General features: G+C 45.6%; 3 protein-coding genes and 1 pseudogene across 3 annotated transcripts; 2 read left to right on the top strand and 2 right to left on the bottom strand.

Moving 5' to 3' along the window:
• The first annotated feature begins 409 nt into the window (after positions 1-409).
• On the top strand, positions 410-5746 carry LOC136468866 (putative disease resistance protein RGA3; annotated as a pseudogene).
• Positions 5747-8924: 3178 nt separating this feature from the next.
• LOC136471610 (plastid division protein PDV1-like) lies at positions 8925-11124 on the bottom strand. Its single transcript, XM_066469358.1, has 2 exons — positions 10683-11124; positions 8925-9685 (listed from the first exon to the last, which is right to left on the bottom strand). The coding sequence occupies exons 1-2, from the start codon at positions 11016-11018 to the stop codon at positions 9185-9187; spliced, it is 837 nt and encodes a 278-aa protein (XP_066325455.1). The 5' UTR covers positions 11019-11124; the 3' UTR covers positions 8925-9184.
• A 5783-nt stretch (positions 11125-16907) lies between these two features.
• On the bottom strand, positions 16908-19660 carry LOC136471609 (uncharacterized). The gene is made up of 2 exons (XM_066469357.1): positions 19211-19660; positions 16908-18144 (listed from the first exon to the last, which is right to left on the bottom strand). The coding sequence occupies exons 1-2, from the start codon at positions 19509-19511 to the stop codon at positions 17795-17797; spliced, it is 651 nt and encodes a 216-aa protein (XP_066325454.1). The 5' UTR covers positions 19512-19660; the 3' UTR covers positions 16908-17794.
• Positions 19661-23275: 3615 nt separating this feature from the next.
• LOC136471608 (expansin-A24-like) lies at positions 23276-24305 on the top strand. The gene is made up of 2 exons (XM_066469356.1): positions 23276-23876; positions 23981-24305. The coding sequence occupies exons 1-2, from the start codon at positions 23401-23403 to the stop codon at positions 24291-24293; spliced, it is 789 nt and encodes a 262-aa protein (XP_066325453.1). The 5' UTR covers positions 23276-23400; the 3' UTR covers positions 24294-24305.
• Positions 24306-24572: the final 267 nt, after the last annotated feature.

Below are 24572 nucleotides of genomic sequence, written 5' to 3'. Positions count from 1 at the left end.
GCGCCATCTCCCAACTGAACAGACAGTCAGACACTGATGCCTGGAACATGTTCCTCACGATCGGCTCCGATGTTGAAGGAAGCCTTGCCCAGGCGGAGTCTCAGCTCGTCAGTCGAAGCCATTCCCATCGTGTTGCCAGAGTGCGTACCCCATAATCCTCAAGTCAAGGACGCCCAGGCCCCCGTTTTCCTTTAGCAAACATACAATGCGCCAAGCGACACGGCACTTACCCCCTGACATTGATTCAGTGCCGCTCCAAAGGAACGCTCGGCGACGTCTGTCGATCTCGTCGATGGCCCAGACCGAGAGATAGCAATAGATGGAAATGTGAACTAGGATGGCTGAGAGGGTGGTCTTGGTTAGCGTTGCCCGACCGGCGTTGTTAAGCAGGCCTGTCTTCCAAGTCGGGATGCGCGCGGACACTGCATCGACGAGATGCTGTTCATCCGAGCGTCGCAGCCTTGTCAGAGATAGAGGTGTGCCCAAATATTTGCAACAGAACGGCGCCACCTGGCATGGGAACACTACTTGCTGGACCGTGGCAACCTCCTCTTCCGAGCACCTGATTGGCGAGATGAGGCACTTATCCAATTTTGTGTCAAGGCCTGAAGCTAGTGCAAATAGTTGCGGTACTTGACAGATGTAGATGAAGTCATCGGGTTGCAGCCTGAGGAAGATGACGAGGTCGTCTGCATAGATAGACGACCGATACTTGATGGTATCACCCGACAACGGCGTGGGGATGTGACGGTGATCTGCTTCCTCTATGAGCTCATTGAGCACCTCCATCACTATGACAAAGAGTAGCGGCGACAATGGATCGCCCTGGCGGAGCCCCCTTGCGTGGCAAATCCTTCTTCCTGGCCGTCCAATGATGATGACCTTGGTGCTCGCCATGGATAGAATGACTAAGATCCAGTCGCGCCATCGCTGCGGGAAACTGACACGCTCCAACATCTCTACCAGGAATGGCCAGGCAACGGAATCAAATGCCTTTGCTAGATCGACCTTGAGCAGCATCGTCGGACACCGCTTGGCGTGCAACCATCTGCAGGCCAGGTGAACGGCGTGGAAGTTTTCATGAATCTGTCGCGCGTCCCTTGATGAATGCAGTTTGGTTGTCTCGGACGATTGCTGACATTCACGGCGCGAGCCTCATTACTAGGCATTTGGAGAATAGCTTGCCGACATTGTTAATAATTAAGGCTTATCGGCCTGTAGTGTCTGAGTCTAGACGGCACCGCCTTCTTGCGCAGTAGCACCATTACTACATCGTTCAGCAGGAAGAAGCTACGGGAGTCCAAAGCCCACAGAGCTCGGAACACAGCTACAATGTCATCCTGTACAATCTCCCAGGACGCTTTGTCGAATTTGTCGTTGAAATTGTCCAGTCTAGGCTCACGGTCAGACGACGTCTCCCGAACAATCCTGGCGATCTAATCGTTTGTGAACGTAGCGACCTGGTCAGTGAGGTCCAGCGTCAGCAGATTCAACCGATCCAGATAGATTCGGTGCTGGTGACTGAAGCACTTCGAAGAACATCATTGTAGTAGGAGAATACCAGATCCGCTTTGGCCTCGTCAGCGCTGAACGTGCGACCGTTGTGCGTGATCGTAGGCAGGTAGTTCTTGTACTCTAGACATAGAACTAGCGAGTTTACTTACACTAAGATAAATTGTGAGTCCTAGAACATCTATTAGTACAGTAATGATAGAACGAGAGAAAGAGAAGAATAGAAGAAGAACGTGTCGAACCAGACACCGCAGAGGGAGATGGTCCAAAAGCCGTCATCTCGTTCGTCGGTGAAGTCTGCACACGGACAACGATGTTCGGGAAAGAGGTCAATGAAGTCGTCGACGTCGGTGGAACGGGGCGGCGTAGCTGGTGGCTTCCCGTCACTGGCTGCGCCCCTCTCTGATCAGGATTAGGGTTTAGGTTTCGGTGGGCAGCTTGACTCAGGCAAACCCCCTACTCAGAGCCGCCGGCCCCACCTCTATATATAGCGCAGTGTGACAGGGGCCCTTCAGCCATAGTGGGCAGGACGCCTCCGATCAGAGCGCGGATCAAAGGCCCAACTGGGTCGTTGGGCCCAGTTTGGGATTAGAGATCAATCTAACAATCTCCCCCTTGTCTCCTACCATCTTTCAATTTCATATCATTTACTTTTGTTTATTCCATTACAGATTAGCGCATAGAGCATGTTTCATCGTCACGGTCAATTACCGATAAATTTAACAACTACAACACAACACACCATTCTGTTCTGAAATAGATACTTAACTTTGTGCCTTCTTTTGTCTATGAATTATATGCTTTCCCTTAAACCCTTATCGTCTATATGTTCTCTGAACACGTTGGGTGGTAAGCCTTTTGTAAGCGAATCCGCGAGCATCTTTTCGGTACTTATATGCTCATGACTTATGACATAATCCCGGACTTTATTTTTCACAACATAATACTTTATGTCAATGTGTTTGACAGCATCACTTGACTTATTGTTGTGAGCATATTGTACTGCCGGATTATTATCGCAATATAATTTAAGTGGTCTATAGATGTCGTCAACCACTTTCAAACCGGGTATGAACTTCTTTAGCCAGTTCACCTGCCCCATTGCCTCATAACACGCTACAAACTCGGCATACATTGTAGACGATGTAGTGACGGTTTGCTTTGAGCTTTTTCATGAAATAGCTCCCCCTGCGAGAGTGAATACATATGCATACGTGGATTTTCTATCATCTCCCGCATAATAAGAATATGAATATACATATGCATACGTGGATTTAACAAGCATGTGTGTTTGGTGAAGTCTCAGCTGTGCATGATAAAGAAGAACTTATTGAAGTTGCAAGACAAATAGCAGATAAATTGAAGTGTTCCCCACTGGCAGCCAAAACAGTTGGTCGGTTATTGAAGAAGAGATTTTCTCGAGAACATTGGGTGCAGATTCTTGAGAACAAGGAGTGGCTAAACCAAACCCATGACGATGATATTATGCCTGCTCTGAAAATTAGCTATGACTACCTTCCTTTCCATCTAAAAAAATGTTTCTCATATTGTGCCCTCTACCCTGAGGATTATTTGTTTCAAAGCATAGAGATCGGTCGTTTTTGGATTTCGATTGGCATCACAGATTCTGGTGGTCAGACTGATAAAATTGAGGACATTGGATCGAAGTACTTGGATGAACTATTTGACTGGCTTTCTGATTAAAGGATATGGCAATTATTATGTAATACATGATTTGCTGCACGAGCTTGCACAGATGGTTTCTTCAAAAGAATGTGCCCACATCAGTTGTTCTAGTTTTAGAGCAGAGAACATCCCATCGTCTATTCGCCACCTATCCATCTTGATGCAAGATAAATATATTGAAAATTTTGGTGGAGAAATGGATAAATTGAGGAGAAGGATAGACATTGGAAATCTGCGGAGTTTGATGATTTTTGGAGAATACAGAAGGGCAAGCTTGGTTAATATTTTGAAAGATACATTTAAGGAAATAAAGGACCTTCGTGTTCTGTTTATATTCATGTACTCCCTAGATTCTTTGCCACACAACTTCTCAAAGCTCATCCACCTTCGGTACCTAAAACTGAAATCACCTTATTACTCAGAAGTGTGTTTGCCTAGTACAGTGTCCAGGTTTTATCACTTGAAATTCTTGGACCTTCAATACTGGGGAAGTAGTTGTGATTTTCCTAAAGGCATTAGCCGCCTTGTGAATTTGTGTCATTTCCTTTCCAATGTTGAATTCCATTCCAGTATTCCTGAGGTTGGAAAAATGAAGTTATTACAAGAGTTGAGAAGATTCCATGTTAAGAAAGAGAGTATTGGATTTGAATTGCGAGAGTTGGGTCAGTTGGAAAACATTGGAGGGGGACTCGATATATATGGGCTTGAAAACGTGAGAACCAGGGAAGAAGCTAATGAAGCCAAATTGACAGCAAAAAGAAATCTAACTGAGTTGGCTTTAGTTTGGAGTGCCGAGCAACCATCTGTGGAAGATGGTATTCTTGATGGTCTTGAGCCGCACTGCAATCTTAGAGCACTTAGCATTGTAAATCATGGTGGTCCCACTTGGTTGTGTAGCAATACCCACTTGAAAAACTTGGAGACCCTGCATCTGGAGGGTGTATCTTGGTCTGCTCTTCCTCCTTTTGGGCTGATGCATCATCTGGGAACACTCAAGCTGGAAAACATTGTTGGGATACGCCAGTTTGGACCGGACTTCATTGGTGGCATCACAGAAAAAAGTTTCACACAGTTGAAGGAGGTTGAGTTTGTTGACATGCCAGAACTTGTCGAGTGGATTGGAGGAGCTAACACACATCTATTCTCAAGGCTTGAAACAATCGAGTGCACTAATTGTCCCAAGCTCATTGCACTACTGTTCTCAGGATTACCTAATCTGTGTGATCTTTACACTAAAGCATGCCCGGAGTTGTGCCTGCCTCCTCTGCCTCACACTTCCAAGTTATCTTGGTTCCGAACAGACTACTTGTATTATCGCAGTAGTCATTTGTCAATTAAAGATATGCCGTCTGAATTGGCCCTCTACAATCTTGGTGAAGTAAAAAGATTGACAATTAATGATGCATCATTCATCTCATTTACAGATCTCCAAAAGCTACATCCATTAAGTAGTATGGAGGTTCGAAGTTGCGATGAAACATTTCTGAGAGCACTGGATGATGGCATTGTGCTCCAATCGGTTCAATCTCTAGAACTGGATGAATTTCGTGTCACCAGAAAATCATTGGCAAGTTTGTTCAAATGTTTCCCATCTCTTTCTGTTTTGCATGTAACAGCAGCATCAGATGAGGATCATGATGAGGAGGAAGTGTTGTTGCAGTTTCCACCATCATTGGCAAGCTCGCTCAGAAATGTAAAGCTGCATGGGTGTCATAATCTAACTCTACCTGTGGAGGATGGAGGTGGATTCCAGGGCCTCTTGTGGCTCGAATCAGTTTGGATACATAATTGTGGCAAGCTGTTCTCGGGGTGGTCCACGGGAGTAGCAGATTGCAGCAGCATTAACCCTTTCCCTCCTTGTGTCAAGGAACTCCGGCTTTGGAATGAAACTAGCAGCACTCTGTCAATGGCTCTGCTCTCAAATCTGACATCTCTTACCTATCTTGAACTAGGAAACTGGAATAATATCACAGTGGATGGGTTCAATCCTCTCATCACTTCCAACCTCGACCATCTGAGGGTTTTGACTTGGAAACAAGATGGTGAAACTGAGCCCTATTCTGTTGCAGTGGATCTACTCGCAGAGGTGTCAAGGACAAAAACAATGCCCGCAGGTTCCTTTCAATTGGTGAGCCTTGATGTGGACAGCATCTCCGGGGTGCTTGTTGCTCCAATCTGCACCCGCCTCTCCACTACCCTCCGGACGTTATGTTTCAGCTTTGATTGGCGGGCGGAGACCTTCACGGAAGAGCAGGAGCAGGCGCTTCAGCTCCTCACCTCCCTCCAATACCTGTTTATTGGTGGTTGCAGGGTTCTGCAGTCACTCCCTCAAGTCTTGCGTCGCCTCCCTTCTCTAGAGTCTTTACAGATCTCTGGTTCGTATAGAATCAGGTCACTGCCCAAGGAGGGCTTCCCTGAGTCACTGCAACGCCTAAGTATATCTGATTTCTGCCCAGAGCTTTACGAGGAATGCCAGAAATTAAGAGGAACACGGCCAGATATAGCGGTATATGCCAAACTACCAGGTAGGACTACTTATGAAGATTGACAAGGTGCACTGCTTATTTCCATATTAACATATCAACACACTATGGAGTATCACAGTACTTCTTGTTTCTGCAGCAATTACTATTGTGCTTCCGAACCTGTAAAGTTGACTTCCTTCAGCACTGAAATCTATAGTCTGAGCAAACGATACCGAGTCTAGACTCGGTTCTGCAGTCCCTCCCTCAAGGATCTACTAAACAATTCAGATGGCTACCCACGCAAGGTCTTCCAAATTCACTGCAATGGCTAATCAAAACTAATTGCTGTGACGAGGTTGCTCAGGAATGCAATGCTAGACATCAAGAGAAATAAGGCCTGCTATAACTCTACTTGCCTGGCTTCTGGCTACATACTAACGAAGATTGACAAGGTAATAACACACTAACACCTCTGCTCTCTGCCTAAATTCTCAACTGACAATTTGTTAACAAATGCTGCTAATCAATGTAGCCGGCACCACCGCTTGTTCAACGACGGCTCTTTTCTGCGGCAATTACTCATTTATTGTGCTTCTGCATATTGGTTTCACAAATTCAACCCTTCCCTTGACGGCTTTAAACCAATCTGCAGGTAATTTGAAAATAATATTCCTACTTTGGATCCTCCATTTATGATTTCATTCACATTTGAAGCGACCACTTCGATTATCTGGATTGCTGCCTTTTGCAAGTATAATCTATTTTTATGGTTCTGCAATATATCACTCTAATCAACTGGTCTATTCTGAAGCTTGGAATTGCATCCTACTCTGCACCAAAGGTGAAGCTAGTAGAGGACAGCCGGCGTTATGGCGCTAGCATAGGACAGTCGCAAGGTGGGAAAACTGAAGAGCGCTGAAGCTGGAGGCTCAGCTCTACAACTGAAGAACACTAGTCCTTCGGGCGCGCCCATGCGCGCGGGCCACTGGCCACACGTTTTTTGGGAAAAAAAAGATACAATCAAAGTTGTCCTGTATGTTGATTTGAGAAAAATCCGAGGAGGTTTTCGCAAAAAATGATGAGAGGGTTTGTGGAGCGTGGGTTGATTTTCGACAAAGATAAGGGTTTTTTTGAAAAAAAAACCAGAGGCCATCCGTTTTGGACCGCGGGTTGATTTCAAAATAATCTGAGGTGTTTTTTGCAAAATGTCCTGAGAGGGACTCCGGTGCGCGGGTTGATTTACGGGAAAAAAGAAGGTTTTTTTTTAAAAATGACCGCGGCTCGCCTGAACTGGGCCGTCCGCGCGGCCGATCGAACGGCCACGAAAAGCAGACGAGTGGAACGCTGGGTGGCCGGCTACTCTTTACGCTTTCTTGTCTTTAGATGCCTTTTGATCCTTGGTAGGCTCAGCTCAGTTACTTCAATTGAAGAAGATAAAGCTATCAGTAGCAGTTTGCGTGGGCCAGGAGAATGGACGCCGCCGATCGAATCGATGATATTCTTGGGACACGCCGCCAGTCCAACAACAACTTGTTCGCTGGGCCAAAGCTACAAGACCGGAGAAGTAAAATGCTACTAGCCCAAGAAATGGACGCGATGATCGCACCACCAAACACCATATATATAGACAAACTCCTGATCAAGAAACCGTCATGTCTCTTCCATGATCGTACTATTGTTCATCATGTCTTTATCTCCTTTATTAGGAGTGTTGCTACTTTTTTGTTCTAGAGACTGCATTAATGCAGCGTGCATTAATACAGACGAGTTTTGTTCTGCAACTGTCATGTTAGTTGGACTCATCAACGAAAATGCAGACCAAACTAAGGGCAAAGGCAAAGTTAGCTCAAACTTTTGATCTATGGATCCAAAATCTGTTGTAATCTTTCTTCTCGTTTGGCTTTTCTTTTTATCTTTCTTTGTTTCTTAAGTTGTATCCCGGTGCTGCTACCTTTTATATTTCAATAAATTTGCTGTAGGGGCTTTGGCCCCTCCAGTTTCCCTCAAAAAAAAATGCAGACCAAAGCATCTGTATGTTCTAACTTTGTTGGCCAGTGCCAGCATCTGTAGTTGTATGACCACGTGCAAACACTAAACTACCGCAACAAATCTGTAAACTTGTACAGTAACATCTGATCACCGATCAAGTGTGCAAGAAGCCAACAATAGACAGCAGGAAGTGTTCATAATAAATTAAGAAAAGCATGTGCAGGTACAGAATGGGTTTTGACTGGTAAACTGATCACTAGGTCATTTAAATTTTTTTCACCGAAGTTCCAGTATCTATTTAAATACCTCAATTGCCCTAACCCGCTCTTAATTAAATTTAGTTTCTCCACGTCAGCAGACACTCTGCTCTTCTGTCCAAGAGAGGCTGTTTCTTTTGAGCTTAACGAGTGGGAGACAAGACCTTTATTCCCTTGTAAGATTTCCTTTCACTTTATCAGCTCCAAATTCGAGAAAAGAAAAGGGCAAAACAAAGCACAAAAATGTCTTTGTTCCGACACGACATGAGGGCAAATTTTCAAGAAAAATGTGAAATGATTGATACTATGACTAGTCTGTGGTCATAAGGTACATACAACTCATTTTGTGAAAGCTCGTGACAATAATTGGGCCCATAAGTGACAACATATAACAGCATTTTTTAACGACTCGCCTAAACTTCCACGATCATTGCATAATAAAATCCACTCTAATGTCTAATGAGTATTCCGTATGTGTACGAGAATGAAAATGTAATGAGCATTCTGTATGTGTATGATAATGAAAAGTAAGAAAACGCATTTACTGTTGAGTACGTAACGACCTCACATATTACAGGAGAGTGAACAGAGGAGACACCAATGGCACAAAGTGCAACCGGCCAGTTGGAGGAGCATGGGTGAGTCAGGTAGAGCAATGGTCAAAGTAACAAAGCTGGATACTACCCTTTCAAAAAACAAAGCTGGATACTGGAACATCTGGAAAAGGAAAACAGTAGGGCACATACGAACATATAAGCAAAGAAGCTTCTGCACCAAACATGGCCAGATCGGCAAACAAAAAAGCAAAGTAGTGAGGCATCATCAAGCACAAGGCAGAAGAAAGCAAATAACGTCAGTACTCACAATTAAAAGCATCACATGTGCTTATACTGTAGCCCCAACAAATCTGAAACTTGTGATACAAGCGACGAACCTTGAACACACCTCAAGAGCATAACAAGAAGCTGTCTTTTTGTACAATGAATATGATCAAAACTGGCAAGAACGTAGAGGCTGGATGAAAACGGCAGTTCAAGTTAGCTTGAACACGGTTTACAAACAATCCATCTCTAAGCATAAAGCCATTTACAATTTGAGATACACAATACGTGGTATCCTTCAAATCCATCCAAAAGAATCGGACAGCCAGTTCCCTAGTTGCATGGAACAGGGTTCAGTCCGTCGTAAAGAATGATCAGTGCCCTAACAAAACCCATAAAATTGAACTTTGGTCAAAACTTTCTGTACAGCCAAACAGCGTGATCTAATAATTCTTCAGCCTCTGGCTAGGTAAACCTCCAGAAGTTTTCCTTTCCCATTTGGTTGTGAGCTTCCTGAATGAAAATTGTACTCGATTCTCTTTCTGTATTCCATGGCTGGAGCTTTACTTCCAAATGTAATTTGATGCAGCTGCAAGAAAGCAAGCATACTTACTGCAAACACTGCAGCATTGCCGAGAGCACTGGCAATCTTGTCCAGTCGAAATGAATTCTTGGCTAATGACAAACTGCAAGATAACACGTTTGACATAATCCTTGAACCATTGCCCCCGTTGTCCTCTGCATTATCCTCTGATTGGCTATGGGTAGCACGAACATCTTCAGGTGAGATAAATTGACTCTTGTCACTCACTTCACCAACAAATGCCAAGGCCTCGTCGATGACTCTATACTTCTTTCCTTGATGTTCTGCTAACCTCATAGCAAGGACTAGACGGCTTTGCTCCAGTCTAGCAATTGCAGCATCTCGCTCAGCCCGCTGTTGTGATTGAACAGTCTGTGAAGCAAGATTAACACAAGTGAGAAATAGATCACACAAAAAGATTTAACAGGAACAAGTAAAAATAAGTTAACTAAAAGCCCTAGCACTCCGAAGTTTCGCTAATCAATATGCATGTAAATATCTATAAAATCCAGTAATCCTCAGAAGTGGTCAGCTTTCTGGTAGTTTTTTTCCCTTAAACACCTGAGAACTCATTTAGATAATAGTAAAACAGATTTAATGTAACAGAGAAGTGAACCAAGTCCTTACACCACAACATAGAGTAATGGTGCCCCTATGTTTGCACTTTGCACAAAGTAACAATCAACTATAAAAATAAATACTAATATTCTGCCCCAACTGGCATCAAGAGGACATGAAACATAAGAGAGCAAGCATCAGAAGGACAATGAAAGCCATGTGGATTACTACCACACCCTTAACATCCACATGGTTCCTGCGATCGAGATATCTGCACCCTAACCATTCGCAAGTGGCCAACTACTTGTGAGCCAAATGACCTGAACACTACATAAATAAGAAATACATATTTGGAATCATGGCAAAACATTGACAGCCCACCTAGTAGAATAGATATTCAGCAGCAACTCAGTTTCTACCAGCAGAATAGCATACAAGCATTGTATCCCATTAAAACACAAGGGTGGTCATTGTGGATTACCACAGATACGACCATCCAATTGTGTTCGAGAATAGAGAATCAATTGGCCACAAAACAAGCACAGACATGGGCATTATTGGCGATGAGGACACGCTAATTTTTCATGCCTGAATCGCTTGAACGCAACGACCGGCAAGGCAATCACGAGAACAACGCGCGACAGGAGCTCCCAAAAGCAGTCCCCATTCGTCACAGAACCGGTGGTCCTAACCAGAATTAACTCCCACTGCCAACCGCGCGAAACCCTAGAACAGCTGGGACTGGGATGGGATGCTCTATCCCTATTCCCTAGGGGGGAGCAGAGGGGTGGAAGTGGAGCAGGAGTCGCACGTGTAAAAACTCGAGGTGGTCCTCAACGTCCTCGAGCGCGGAGCGGATGGCGTGCAGGCTCCTGGCCTCGGCCACGGCCTCCGCGGCGGCGGCCAGCGCATCGCCGCCTCCGCCTCCGCCTCCGCCCCCGCCCTTGACGAAGACGCAGCCGTTCTTGCTGCCGCCGCAGACGCGGTGGGTCCCTTTGGCGAAGGGCGCGGACGGCACGGGATGGGGCGGGGGAGCGGGGAGGAGGAGGTGCGCGCGGGAGGCGGCGAGGATGGCGTCGCTGAGGCGGTCGTGGAGGTCCCAGATCCGCTCGAGCGCCGCCTCCGCCTCCGCCGCGTCCCACCGCATCGCCGCCGGCGCGCGCGCGGTCCGGGGTCCCGGTGCGGCGGATTCGGTGTGGGGAGTGACCGAGCGAGGGGAGGCGGAGCGGAGGGAAAGGGAAATGAGGCGGGTGGGTGGGGAGCTTCGTTGCGGCGGGGAAATTCGGCCGTAGCTTCGAGTTTCGACCTGATTTCCTAATTTAAAGGCAGCCGGCTAAATTTTCTCGAGATTTCCTACTGATTCGGCGGTAGTGGTGGCAAACCAAACCATTCCGGTACCGGCCGGAATGGCCGAAACGTCTCGTGCCGGCCACCAGAGCGGCACAGAGGACACAGCATCCCGTACCGGCCAGGATTCCGGGCAATTCCGCCCGTTCCGGGTGGAACCGTGCGTTCCGTTAACCCCGGTACCGGTCATGTGAGCACATCTGAAAGTGAGAAATCAAAGAGAAACCAATCGGATTTTGAGTAGGAAGAATGAAATCGAAAAACAATGCCTCTTCCAAATACATCTCGGATGCAAAAATTGAAAGAAATATTCAAGATCTAAGAAATCCTCGATCACAGCGGTGGAGAAGTCGAGCGCAGCGGAGGCGGGCCGTCGAGCATAGCGGCGAGGGCGGCGAGCGCAGCGGTGGCAGTCGTCCACTCGTCCACTATGCCGAGCACTCCAGCAACCAAGGGCCGAGGGACTCGATTCCTTCGTTGCCTTTTTCCTGTGTGTTGTTTCATGGGCCAAGAGAGCTATGTTGGGCCACTTGGGCCAAAAATGTTTTTTTTTCACGCTGAAACTATTTTTACATATATATATGTATAATATAATATACACAATATATATATATATATATATATATATATATATATATATATATATATATATATATACACTCAATATATTATTATATATAAAATCTGCACTCCAGAATGGTACGTCGGAATGGGCCGGTATTGGTACGTTCCATTCCAACAACAAAACCGGAATGACCACCGGAATGGAATTTATAAGTTAGGTGCTTTCTCTGTGAGAATCTCTATATTTCTGTTTGAAAAGCTATCCTGTAGATATTCCGTATCTAGACTTCAACCCAACATATTATCATAAATTTTATTGTGCGAACAAATTCATGATCTACCCAGTTCAATTGTGCATGTTCAAAATTAAAAGAAAAAGGAAAAAAAGAGAGAGATTACTAGATGAGCCAAATGACGCCACAGGAGTGCTTTGGACGTGCGAACTGACCACGGGTGTCAGCAAGCCAGATGGATACCCACAAGGACATTAGGGGTGAGGGGTGAGGGGTGAGCGTAAGGTGAGCGTCAAGAAGCCGGTGGCCACTAGGGTTCTAGTTCACAGGGAGCCACCACTCACACATGAAAGAGGTCAGAAACACACTGAAGAACCACTGGATCTGCAATTTCAAGAGCAAAGTTGCCTCTCTAGTACTAAAGATGGAGAAGGGCAATTTTGAAACATAAAGGAGATAGAGTGCCTCGATGAGCCTATTGGACATTCAATATTCTGTCTGTTCTCCAAAATTTTTGATATGGAGCCATGTACTTGAGAGTTAGTGAGTCTCTCGGAGATTTTCTTACAATATGAAGATTTTCTAACCTTTAAAAAGAGATTTTATTTGTTTTAGCATAAAAACCTTGGATCTCTTGCTCCCTTTCATTCCATCCCCACTCTTTCTGTCGGTATAGAAAGTAACCAACTAGTGAATATTTATAGTTTTACTGTATGTTGTGATCGGAGGTGGCCTAGCACTCAATGACACAGGATTTATACTGGTTCAGGCAACGTGCCCTACGTCCAGTTTGGGTCGGTTGATGACTTTATTCCTGAGCCCAGGTGCTCGAAGTCTGCAGTGGGGTTACAAACAAGAAGGAGGAAGATGGGGGGTACCAAAGGCCCGGTCGGCTCCGGTCAGAGGGGCCGAGAGCGACGGGAACTCCGCTATGGGCTAAGTGTTCAAGCGTGTGCTTGAAGTCCAAACCTGGCGGTTCTGTGGTTGTGAGCTATTGGACTAATGAATCTAAAGGAACTGAGCTTGAATGAATCCGTCCTCCCGTTGGAGGGAGTGCATCCCTTTTATAGATGAAGGGGATGGCTTTACAGGTGAGAGGGAGAGGGTACGGATGCTTTTAAGCCTTGTTGTCCACGCCGATGAGGATTGGATAATGGTAGGCGCCCACAACATTATTGATGTCACTGTAGAATGTCAGGTGCACGTGGGAGGTTGCGTTGTCTTCTTCAGGAAGGGTTGACGTCGGTACCTGCAAAATACTGCTGGAGGCCTAGAGGTATGTGAGGAGTCTCACCACGTTTAACGGGTATGGTGAATCCCGACGCCTACAACACTATTGATGCCCAGAGGCATGTGAGGGGCTTTTTGTCGTACGAGAGTCCAACGGCGCCTACAATACTGTAGGGATAAATGTCGGCGCCTACAATACTGTTCGTGTCAGGGTGGTTGTGGAACACTGTTCCTGCATGTGTACAGGGTATGATCCCTGTACCGTGGTTTGACTTGCGTGCTGCTTTCTCCGTTTGTCCCTGGTCCCTTCCGAGCGGGCGTCCCTGGTCGGATGGCCCCAGTCGGCTTAGGTTGCGTCGGTCGGAGAAGAGCGGCGAGCAGGGTTCTTACGTACCCCGGTCGGAGAGACGCGGGGTCGGAGTCGGAAGTAGGGCTCGGGGCAGGCCTTCCGATCGGAGAGGCCGTCCGGAGGCGGCTGGAGCCCGAATCGAGCGCTCCGGTCGGATAGGTGGGCCGAAGTAGCTGACGAGCGGGCGTTGCTCTTCTTGGGCCAGGCCTTCCGGTCGGTTGCTGAACCGCGCCCTTTTGCCCTGTTGTTTTTAGATTCTCGGGTCGAGCCTTGGCATGGAAGCCGGTCCCTGAGGGACCCTGGGTTTATGAACCCGACACTTTCCTTAACTCGTTCCTTGGCCGGAGGAAGGGCAAAGGGGTCACAAAGGTGGTGCATGCATGGCTTCCCACGGCTATCGCGGTCAATTTGCACAATGGTGTTGCCACCTTGCTTATGCGAGTGGAACAAATCCCCTAGTAAGATAAGTGTTTCAATGGCCTAATCCTAAGTTTAGTTATAGTAGGATGGAGTATTTTGGTTGATTATGAAACTAGGAGCAAAAATGCTTTGACTTTTCTAAGCTAGGGTTTGGGATTTGGATTGTGTAGGTAAGGGGTTGCGATTTTGGTACAATTTTGTGTTGTAATGGTGTTCAGTTGTGGTAATGTAGACAATTATGGCAGAGTTCACAATTGAGGGCGTGGGTCGACGTGAGCATTGGCAGTGGCTAAGTTTTTTTAGTTAGATGTTATCTCCAAAAAGGCTATAGTTGTGGCACCATACAGTAAGATCTCCTTAGGTGAGGACATGGTGTGAGAAGATGTCAAACAAGACCGGTAGATCAGAGCAATATCCAAACCTAGGGGTGCAAGTGGGCTAGCCTACAAGCCTGTATATATGTAGGCTCGTGGGCTAGCCCACTTTCACCCCTATGCAAACCACCTCACGTCTTGTCGAGGGTACTAATCACACAAACGTGCACTGTTGAAGATGAAGAAACAGCATGGCTCGATGGCACGTGTTTGACAACATACGTGCATGAAGCGAGGCAATCTCAAAGGATTCGAAGTCGGTGGTGGATACATGGCAACATGTTCCAGCTGGAAATAGGAATCCACTGTATGGTGATATTCTTTTATTTTATTTTTGTTTTGGTTCTTGATTGGTCGTGCATCCAATACAGAAAGAACGAAGGAAAGCAGGCTCCGATCCGGATCGTGAGTGAGTGGAAGGCCACTAACTATCTTGATCTCGTAAATTAATGCGCACGAAGGCCACTAAAACTCAGCTTAATCCGCTTCTTTTTTCATCCGAAACAATGTTTTTCTCTCACAAATTCCTCCAGATTCATTCAAATTCCTCCAGAATTTCTCCAAGCAAACAGGGCCTAAGACTGTCTTGAGCTCATGAGCATGCATATTGCAGTGGATTTGCGTAGAGAAAATGTCAACCAGCAGGGGTTGTGCATGTGCAAGGTTATTCGATGAAGACAAGCGGGCTTGGTGCTCAACCTGAGCAGACAGTTTGCGACAAGGGGTAGTCTGGTGATCGGCAAGTCATGCGGGCGGAGCGGGCCAGATCAGCTAGCATACATGGCGACGGATCTCACAATTGGCTACGGATCGGCCGGATATTGATATCTGTATCTCATAATATACATATCAAAAATCTGATTTTGAGTATTCAAATTCGAATATGTTACGGATATTAAATGTTCGGATTCAGACACGAACTATCCATATAAGATTTTGACATTTTCGGGATGGGTGCAGTTTTCATCCCTACTTTTTTTAACATGTTTCATCCCTACTTACTGGTCATAAGGGTTCTAGTGGAGCTTTTAAGTGAATAAAAAGCTTTATTTTGATATTGCTATGTTCGCTTGGGCTTATTTAGCTGATAAGCCATAGCTAAAAGTACTGTTGGCTGATTTAGTGTGAGAGAAAAAATATTGTTCGTTGGCTGAAAAAGTACGGCTTATAAGCCAAAAACAAGCCCAAACGAACGAAGTGATTATCCTTGTTTTGGGTCAACAGCACCTATGTGGCTTACTAGTTACAGCTCCATATAAATCGATTAACCATTAGAAACCACTTCATTTTCACCAACCTATCAAAACATTTTGTCAGCAACTAAAATATTACTCCACTTGTATATAGAAAGTAAAGGTCCCAGAAATTGTGCACAACAATTAATGAGACGTAGGAAATGGCTATTTCTCTTGTCAACAAGAACACAGACTGAACTTGAGCACCAAGATCCAAGAAGAAAATCTATGACCTAGTTCAAATTTAAAACATAAAAGTGGGTAATGGATAATAGCATAGTTGCACAAGAACTGCAGGGTCAAATCTTCATATGTAAAGAAATTACTTTGGTTGGATAATTTTCTTTTCTCAATAACTCGACAACAAACTACATGGCAAGTCTGATATTTTGTTCAAACATGTGTTCTAATACATCGTTTGCTAAGGAAATAGATAGATGTATAGGTAATGTTTGAAGAACATGAAGTTCTATTTTTCACCTCAATACATGCATAAAGCTCTTTGTTGAGTGTTGTTCGAGGCCCAAGCCTTCGAACACCTGGTTGCCGCACGAGCGAGCTCCAGGGGCATGACAAGGCGAAGAGTGGAACACGGATGGGACGATATGGTGGTTTCATTCAACTTATGCTCTCCCCCTTTACATTACCCACTTGGGGGCTATTTATACATGTCCGTAGGCTTTTTGCAGGACAATAATGCCCTTACAACTACTACACATCCGGGGAATATTCCCCGCCGCCGAGGGCACCTTCGCCATTTGGAGCCACCGCCTGCCTCGGATGACGCCGGCCAGAGGAGGAAAGACCGGCTCCACCACTTGTCGCCTCTGTAGCCGACCGAGGGGGGCCCAGGCGGACAGGGCTGTCGGCCAAACACGAGCAGCTGACCCTCCTGCGGCGAGACCTGCAACGACGACTGAACAAATTGTTAACGACTATTCGCCCGAGCGAATAGCTCCAGCCAACTCCAAGCCCATGGCCACGCAAACCCAAGCCGAGCTGCTCCTTTCGCCATAGCGAAAAGGGCTGCGGCGGGCGGGCCCTCACCGCTGGACCCGCCATTCCGCCCTAACGAAAAAAGGAAACAAGGCATGATCACCGCGATACCGGGTGCCCGCCGCCCTCATTTCGCCTGGACGAGATGAGGACCCTGCGACTCTTGCCCCACACCGTGCTGCGCCCGCCATTTCGCTAGAGCGAAGTGCTAGGTGCGCCGACGGGCCAAGACTGTTCATTCCCTTGTTGCCCGCCATTTCGCCCGTGTGAGATGCTTTCTCCCTCAGCAGGGTGTAGATGCTTTCTCCCTCAGCAGGGTGTGGTCGGGGCAGCGGATGAGCCCCTTGGGGTGCCCATGGGTGTAGTCTCCCCCCAACATTGAGTACCACAAGGTACTTTGATGATTAGCCTGGTTAAATAGTTTTTAAATTATGTATCTGCCTACCTAACATGAATGCATCCAATTTTGGCACATGCAACACATTTTAAATTTTATAGCCAATTTATGTAGCTCCAAACTCTCAGCCTGCATTTAGAATTTTATTCCAATTTTTTCTAGACTGGCTAATATTATTTACAAATCAGAACAAACCAAAGAACTGCTCACCAACAGATAGTGCCAAGAATGTTTACATTTTGGGCTTCGACAGCTAACCATGGTTACCATCCTTTCAGCTGCTTCAGGCTGAGCTTGATAAGTTCTCGTTCTAAAACGAAAATGGTTCTGATTTTGAAAATATTTGTGAAAGTACATCTTTTTTTACTCAATGACACCTTTTTTTAAAATAGTCTGGGAACCTCATAGAGCAGAGTTCATGATTTCAACATGTGAATGACATCTGCAATAATCATAAAATGCTGCTCAAAACAGTAATCACTACAGCACACATAAAAAGTAGGCATCACAAGAAACACATAAGAGAAACTCCAAAGTTCTAGACCATATAATGCTTGCACTAGTTTTGCCAACAATATAATGCAGCAGCTAGTTAATTAGAGATGCTAAGACTGACAAGTGAGGAAGCAGGTAGCTGTCGTACTCTTTGGGTGGTAACATGATCTGCCAAAAGAATTTCTTTAGCATCCCATGAAAGGAGTAAACAATGATTCTTCCAAACTGCAACAGATGCAGCAGCACTAGATTCACCATTCTTATGCCTGAATATACTCTTCCTTCAAAGGTCAATTGACACCAGCTGATCCCGAAGATGCTGATTGTCCTCCAGCAGGCGGTCATATTCAATCAGCAAGCCTTCAGATTGCTTTTGGATAGTAAGTGCCTTGTCCTCAGCAACATGGACCTCTTCTATCTTTTCTTGGACTTGTAGCTTCAGTTTCTTCATCTCCTTGTTCAGAGTGGCAATCTCTTCCTGGTACTTCTTTGCCTCCTCTGAATTTCCATGTTTTGTTTCCTCCAACATTTTATTATGCTTACGTACAACCTCTAAGTCCTTCTTGAACACACGCAAATCTCTGATGTATTGGTGGAGCCGGTCAATCACTAGAGCAAGAAATAAGGAGTACCCTGAAAGAATAGTGCTCTTCTCAGGCTTCAACATAGAGCAGATAGCATAAATTCAGTGCTGAAACATTTAGCACAATATTTCAAGAGAAAAAGGGTCCATGTGTAAAAAGGATGTGATAGATAAACACATTCGACTCATCGACTGGAGTCATATGCATATTAGCAATCACATTGCAACATACATACAGAATATATCAAAACAAGCAATTCTGGCTGCACTCAATGCTGATGCAACAAGTAGATAGATGATCACAATATATCAAAACAAGCAATTCTGACTGCACTCAATGCTGATGCAACAAGTAGATAGATGATCACAGTTCAATTCGATCTCAATATTTTTGTAAAATTTCTAGTGTCCAGGGAAAAGTACACTAGAATATACTTAATATATGTTAAATAAAGTACTTAACTTTCCCATCACAAACTCTGTGTGCTATATTTTTTTGCACTGTGGAGTGTGGATGGCAAAGTTGTATAATTTGGATCGAAATAGTTTCTCATAAGATAAAATTACTAGCTGGACCATACAAATTTTCCATTTACTCACAAACAGATACACAAGAATGTTCGAAGTTCCGTTCGGCTGATACATTTTTTCACTGTGTACTAGTTTGTTTCGGCTGGTTTTGGCTGATTCAATAGTGTTCTGTGAGAGAGAATAAGCTAAAAAAAGCTGAGACAAGCGAGCCGAACACGCCTATTAATCCCCTAAGCAGGGTCAACGAATGGATGCTCTTTTCTTTTTTAGACCAAAAAGACCTTGGTCCGGTTAATATTTGAAAGCTTAAAAACTAGTTGCTGCTCCGTGCTCGGGTTACTAGCTTGCATCAACACACCCGCTTGAACAGCCACCTGAATAAGCAACATAGCAGTACACCCCCACCAACCTAGATTGCCCAGACTACTCATCACACTCAGATCTCACCAAACCCCTACCCTACCCAAGCACGCGATAAACAGGGAGTCTAGTCCAATCAGAAAATGGGGATAGAGGAGCCCGCATAGCATAGGCAAGGCGTACTGAACATGATCGAGTGGGCGGATGCGCGTTACCAAGACCTACCCATGAGGCACGCCTCCAGGAGGTGACGCGAGAAGAGCACCTGGTCGGTGGGCGTGGGCCCGCCGCCGGAGCCGGAGTCGTTGTCGCTCGCGCTGCCGCTGATCTGAGCCATGCTGTAGAGCGTCGAAGCGAGCAGCGCTAGGACGACGCCCGCGACCGTCTTGACGACGACGGGCGCGTGGCGGCCGCGCTTGAGCCGGTCGACCACTAGCACGGCCAGCTTCCGCAGCGGCGTCTTGAAGAGCAGCGCCGCCGTCAGGAACGCCTCCGCCACCAGCACGGCGAACAGCAGCTGGATCATTGCCGCTTGTATGGAGCTCCTGATTGGATCCTGGATTCAGACTGTGATGAGAGATGAGGAGCCGTTTTGGAGCGTGGGGTGGGGTTCTCCGTGCTCGCGTGCTGCGGTTTGGGGAAAGAAGCCGAGGAGGCGCGTACGCGAATTTCTTTATTTTTAGTCCACTCCATTTCAGATCTAAGGTCAACGAGAAATTGGGATGGCTGGGAGGTGATCTAGGCTGTGTTTAGTTCCTAAAAACTTTTTTAGAAAAGTGTTATGGTAGTTATTACATCGAATCTTATGATATGTGTATGGAACATTAAATGTAGATGAAAAAAAACGAATTACACAGTTTGGTTAGAAATCGCGAAACGAACGTTTTGAGCATAATTAGTTCATGATTGAACACTAATTGCCAAATAAAAATGAAAGTGCTACAGTAGTCAAATTCCCAAATTTCGTGAACTAACCATGCACTTAAAGTAAGGGCGTGTTTGGTTGTTCAGTCGTTTCTAGAATTTATGTCACGTCAAATATTTAGATATTAATAAAAAATATTAAATATAGATTAATTACAAAACTAATTACATAGATGGAGACTAATTTACGAGACGATTTTTAAGCCTAATTAATCTGTTATTAGCACATGTTTACTGTAGCACCATGTTGTTAAATCATGGACTAATTAGGCTTAAAAGATTCGTCTCACAAATTAGTCGTAAGTTGTGCAATTAGTTTCGTAATTAGTCTATATTTAATACTCTATGCATATGTCCAAACATTTGATGTGACAAGAATTTTAGGATGGACTACAGTAACCAAACATGGCCTAAATCAAATTTTTTTATTTGGCAAACCATGAAATATGTTGCTTCGAAACAAATTCAAATTGTTGTTTTATCTTTAGGAAAACATAATTCAAATCATTGTTTGACAATGCAAAGAATCGGACATGTGCATAACTCTTGTTCCTAGAGCTCTCTAGCAAAGTAGTTATATACTCCATCTCGTCCAAATTATAAGTCGTTTCTACTTTTCTTACAGTCAAAGCATCTCAGATTTAACTAAAATTATATCAAATGGACATATACTATAAAAATATAATTAATAAAGAAAGTAATCATACTTATTTGGTATCATAATGCTATTATTTTATTATATAAATTTAGTCAAATTTGAGATGCTTTGACTCTCCAATTGGAATGATTTATAAATTTAGTCAAACTTGAGATGTTTTGATAAAAAAAATAATGATACTTATTTGGTATCGCATTCATGTTGTACTATTTGTTTGATCATCACATTTTCCTATAGTTCAATCTAATATTATATTGTATAAACGCTTTATTTTAGAAAAAAAAGTCTATATTACTCCCTCCAAATTTGGCGTATGTCTAAATAACCCTCTAAACTAACATTTAGTTTAATTTACTCCCTCCAAATATTTAAGTTGATCCAACTAACACCTTAAAGAGATTTTTATTTTTTTGTTACTCTATGTATAAATTATATTTTAGTTTCCAATTTTATGAGGTGATAGATGACATTGTATTTTGTGTTAGAAAAATGCACTATGAATTTATCATTATGTTGTATACGGTGTTGTATCTCTAGTGTCAATTTATCATTAAATTTCCTAAGCTATCAAAATAGTGGCAAAAAGTTAAGATATATTTTTCTAACATAACTTATGATGTTCTCTGTCATATCACAAAAGTTGATGTTAAGACTCAACTAATATGTGGAAAAATAAAAATAACAAATCATGTTAAGCGGTAAACTAGACCAATTAAAATAGTTAGAGAGAGTAAATTGAACCAAATGTAAGTTTAGGGGGTAATTTGGACATACACCAAATTTGAGGGGAGTAATTTAGACTTTTCCTATTTTTTAAAGACGGATGACTAATTCAACCAGTCTTAATTCAGCCAGTAAAAATATTACATTTTTCATAGGTGGTTCTTAGTTTTTTTGTTTTTGTTTTTGTTTTTTTGTTAAGGGTTCGGGTATATATTGGGCTTTATGTGCCGAGCTTGTTGTTCAAACTCAAACAAGCCTGCTCGCAATGAAGCTGGGATGCTCCACTAAATTATTTTCAGTAATGCTTGTATCAGTGCGTCTGCCCCGTGACTCCCGTCCGGACGCTCCTCGTTCACTCATTCACGGACCCATTCTCATCCACTCATTCGCGTACCCCGCCCGCGTCGCACGCCCACTCTGCACTGCGCGCCCCCGCTCGCGGGACGACTCCGCTCGCCTGCGCCACCCTGCTCGGATGGACACCGCCTGCGCCGCTCGTCGGCGCCGCGCCCGCGCCCACCCCCGCCAACACCAGCTACCATCACGGGACGGACTCCGCCTCCCATTGCGGCCGCACTCCATCCGCCTGCCGCGGCCACTGCCAAGGTTCGCGCCACAGACGAGCTGCGCACCGGCGACCTCCGAGTACTCCGTGGCATCGAGCTCCGCGCCGGCGTCGAGCTCCACAAGGACGAGCTTCGTTCGTCCAAGCAGCAAGGTGACATTGCGCTGAAAGCACATGTTGTAAGCGTACGTTTCGAGTGTTTCAGTTGTTTCAGAGGTATATTGTAAGGGTTTCGTATATATGGATGTTGCAAAAGTAGATCGGGATGATGCATATGTTGCAATGGTTGTACACTTATGTTGCATATGTTTCAAGCATATGTTGCAAATGTTTTATCTGGATGCTTGCGTACGTGTTGCAATGGTTTTCAAGTATTTCATGTGTTTTTTTGCAAGTGTTTCAGATGCATGTTTCAAATATTTTATCTGTCTTTAGACGTATGTTGCAAATATTTCGTCTGGATGTTTTAAAAGTAAATTGGGTTTTGCACATGTTGCAATAATTGCCGATGGCTGGCGGACAGTGGCCTGCCGTAGGGCTTCGGCTCTTACCTCGTGTCTTCCTCGTGCAACACGTCTCGCCCTCTCCCCTCCCTTTCCTTCCCTCCATCTCGTCGCGGCTGTTCAAGCTCGGTGGGAAACCGTACCCGACGAGCACGCAAACGCCCGTGGAGGTGATGGCCCCGGTGGGCCGACGGCGGCGCAATGCTCGCGTAGTGGCTCCGGTCCACGTCGTCCGCTCGCTACGCGCGGGAAGCAAAGCAGTCGCGGGCGTCCGGACGTCTGGGTCTAGTAACGCGTAATTAATTTATCTTGTGTGGTACCCTTATGCCCATGCTCATGCTACTTTGTAAGGCTCCTGTGATGAACATATCCGGTTATCCTGGCTTGACGTTAACTCAACTCTGAATCTCTGGTTCCGCGGCGGCCGGACCAGGTGCATGCATTCGTTCGACCAGCTTCAACTTCATGCTTCCTTGGACAAGGGAGTACCGAGTACGTCCTCCCAACTCCAACAGAGAACCGCGCGCGAAACAATTTATATTTAAGCTATAGCCTTGCCTTCAGAAGTCAATCCAAGATGCATGCTCTTCTCACGTCGAACAAGTAAAAGTCCAACAGATGAAGATGAGCCGACGGACGATTGAGGTAGCGAGATGAGAAAGCAGGTGTGGCGCGAACGTGTCTGCGCCTGCATTTCTTTTCTATTCGTCAGATTTCGCCGTCAAGCGGCCACGGCGCGGCGGCGCGGCCGTGCGCATGTGCACGCTATAGCGCCTACATCCTCCCTGCCTGCCTCCTCCTTCAGTTTATATAATCCTCAACCTCAAGCCACCAATTGAGTAGAGATTACGTACAAAAGGCTATTTATACTCCTGCACATCACAGGCAATTAAACATCCCACAATCTGATAATCACATCAACAAAGGAAAAGTGTGCTATACACACACACACTCCAACGGCCGGGCCTGGACACACAACACACAAACACCTGTTGCAGCTCTAGACAGTAGTGTTTGCGAGTAGTAGTTCACATCGATTGGAATGGCTCCAGCTCCAATTTTGGCAGCTCTGCTTCTGCTCACAGTGCGCATGGGCGTTGGCCGTGGCGTCGCAGCCAACGCACCGCCGCCGACGACCGGATGGCTGAGGGGGGCGCACGCGACGTTCTACGGCGGAGCCGATGCCTCCGGGACCATGGGCGGTGCATGCGGGTACGGGAACCTGTACTCGCAGGGGTACGGCTCGCGCACGGCGGCGCTGAGCACGGTGCTCTTCAACGACGGCGCGTCCTGCGGCCAGTGCTACAAGATCGCCTGCGACCGCAAGACGGACCCGACGTTGTGCAAGCCCGGCGTCACGGTCACCGTCACCGCCACCAACTTCTGCCCGCCCAACTCGGCGTTGCCCGACGGCGGGTGGTGCAATCAGCAGCGCCCGCACTTCGACATGGCGCAGCCGGCCTGGGAGAAGATTGGCAGCGACATCAGCACCGGCATCATCCCCGTCATCTACCAGAGGTCAGTATTATATACTCTGTCTGTATTAATTGACCGAGGAGAATTGTTTTGCGCTCGATGATCGATCTCTATTATTAGTAAATGGAAACTTGGTGTGCGTGCAGAGTTCCATGCGTTCGGCGAGGTGGAGTCAGGTTCATGATCAATGGCCACGACTACTTCAACCTCGTGCTTGTCACCAACGTTGCAGGGGCTGGCTCCATCAAATCCATGGATGTCAGGACCTCCGATTCCACGGACTGGATGCCCATGGCACGCAACTGGGGTGCAAACTGGAACTCTATGGCGTATCTCAGTGGGAAAAGGCTCTCGTTCAGGGTCACCATCACAGATGGTCAGACACTCGTGTTTACTAATGTGGTGCCGGCTGGCTGGACCTTTGGCTTGACATTCGCAAGCAAATTGCAGTTCAAGTGAGGACTCAGCACAACTGCGCCCTAAGGCTCAATTATTGTTTATATATGGTGTACTACATTGTGTACACATCCTGTACAAAACACTCTGCGCATTCAGTAGCCGTCTGATATTGTATTTTTCTATGAAATATTATTTCTTATACGTACCATTGTAAATTGACCGTGTCCCAAACGACCCACTACCAATACCATCACCGCCTTAAGGTGCACCATCTTTTATTATAAACTATAAGGATACCCCACGCGTTATTATGAACCGAGATTTTCTTACAAATAAAAT

Source organism: Miscanthus floridulus, chromosome 8 (assembly GCF_019320115.1).
Source record: "Miscanthus floridulus cultivar M001 chromosome 8, ASM1932011v1, whole genome shotgun sequence".
Taxonomy (NCBI): domain Eukaryota; kingdom Viridiplantae; phylum Streptophyta; class Magnoliopsida; order Poales; family Poaceae; genus Miscanthus; species Miscanthus floridulus.
Note: the sequence above shows the minus strand (reverse complement) of the source record. Positions and strands in the feature narration are given on the sequence as shown.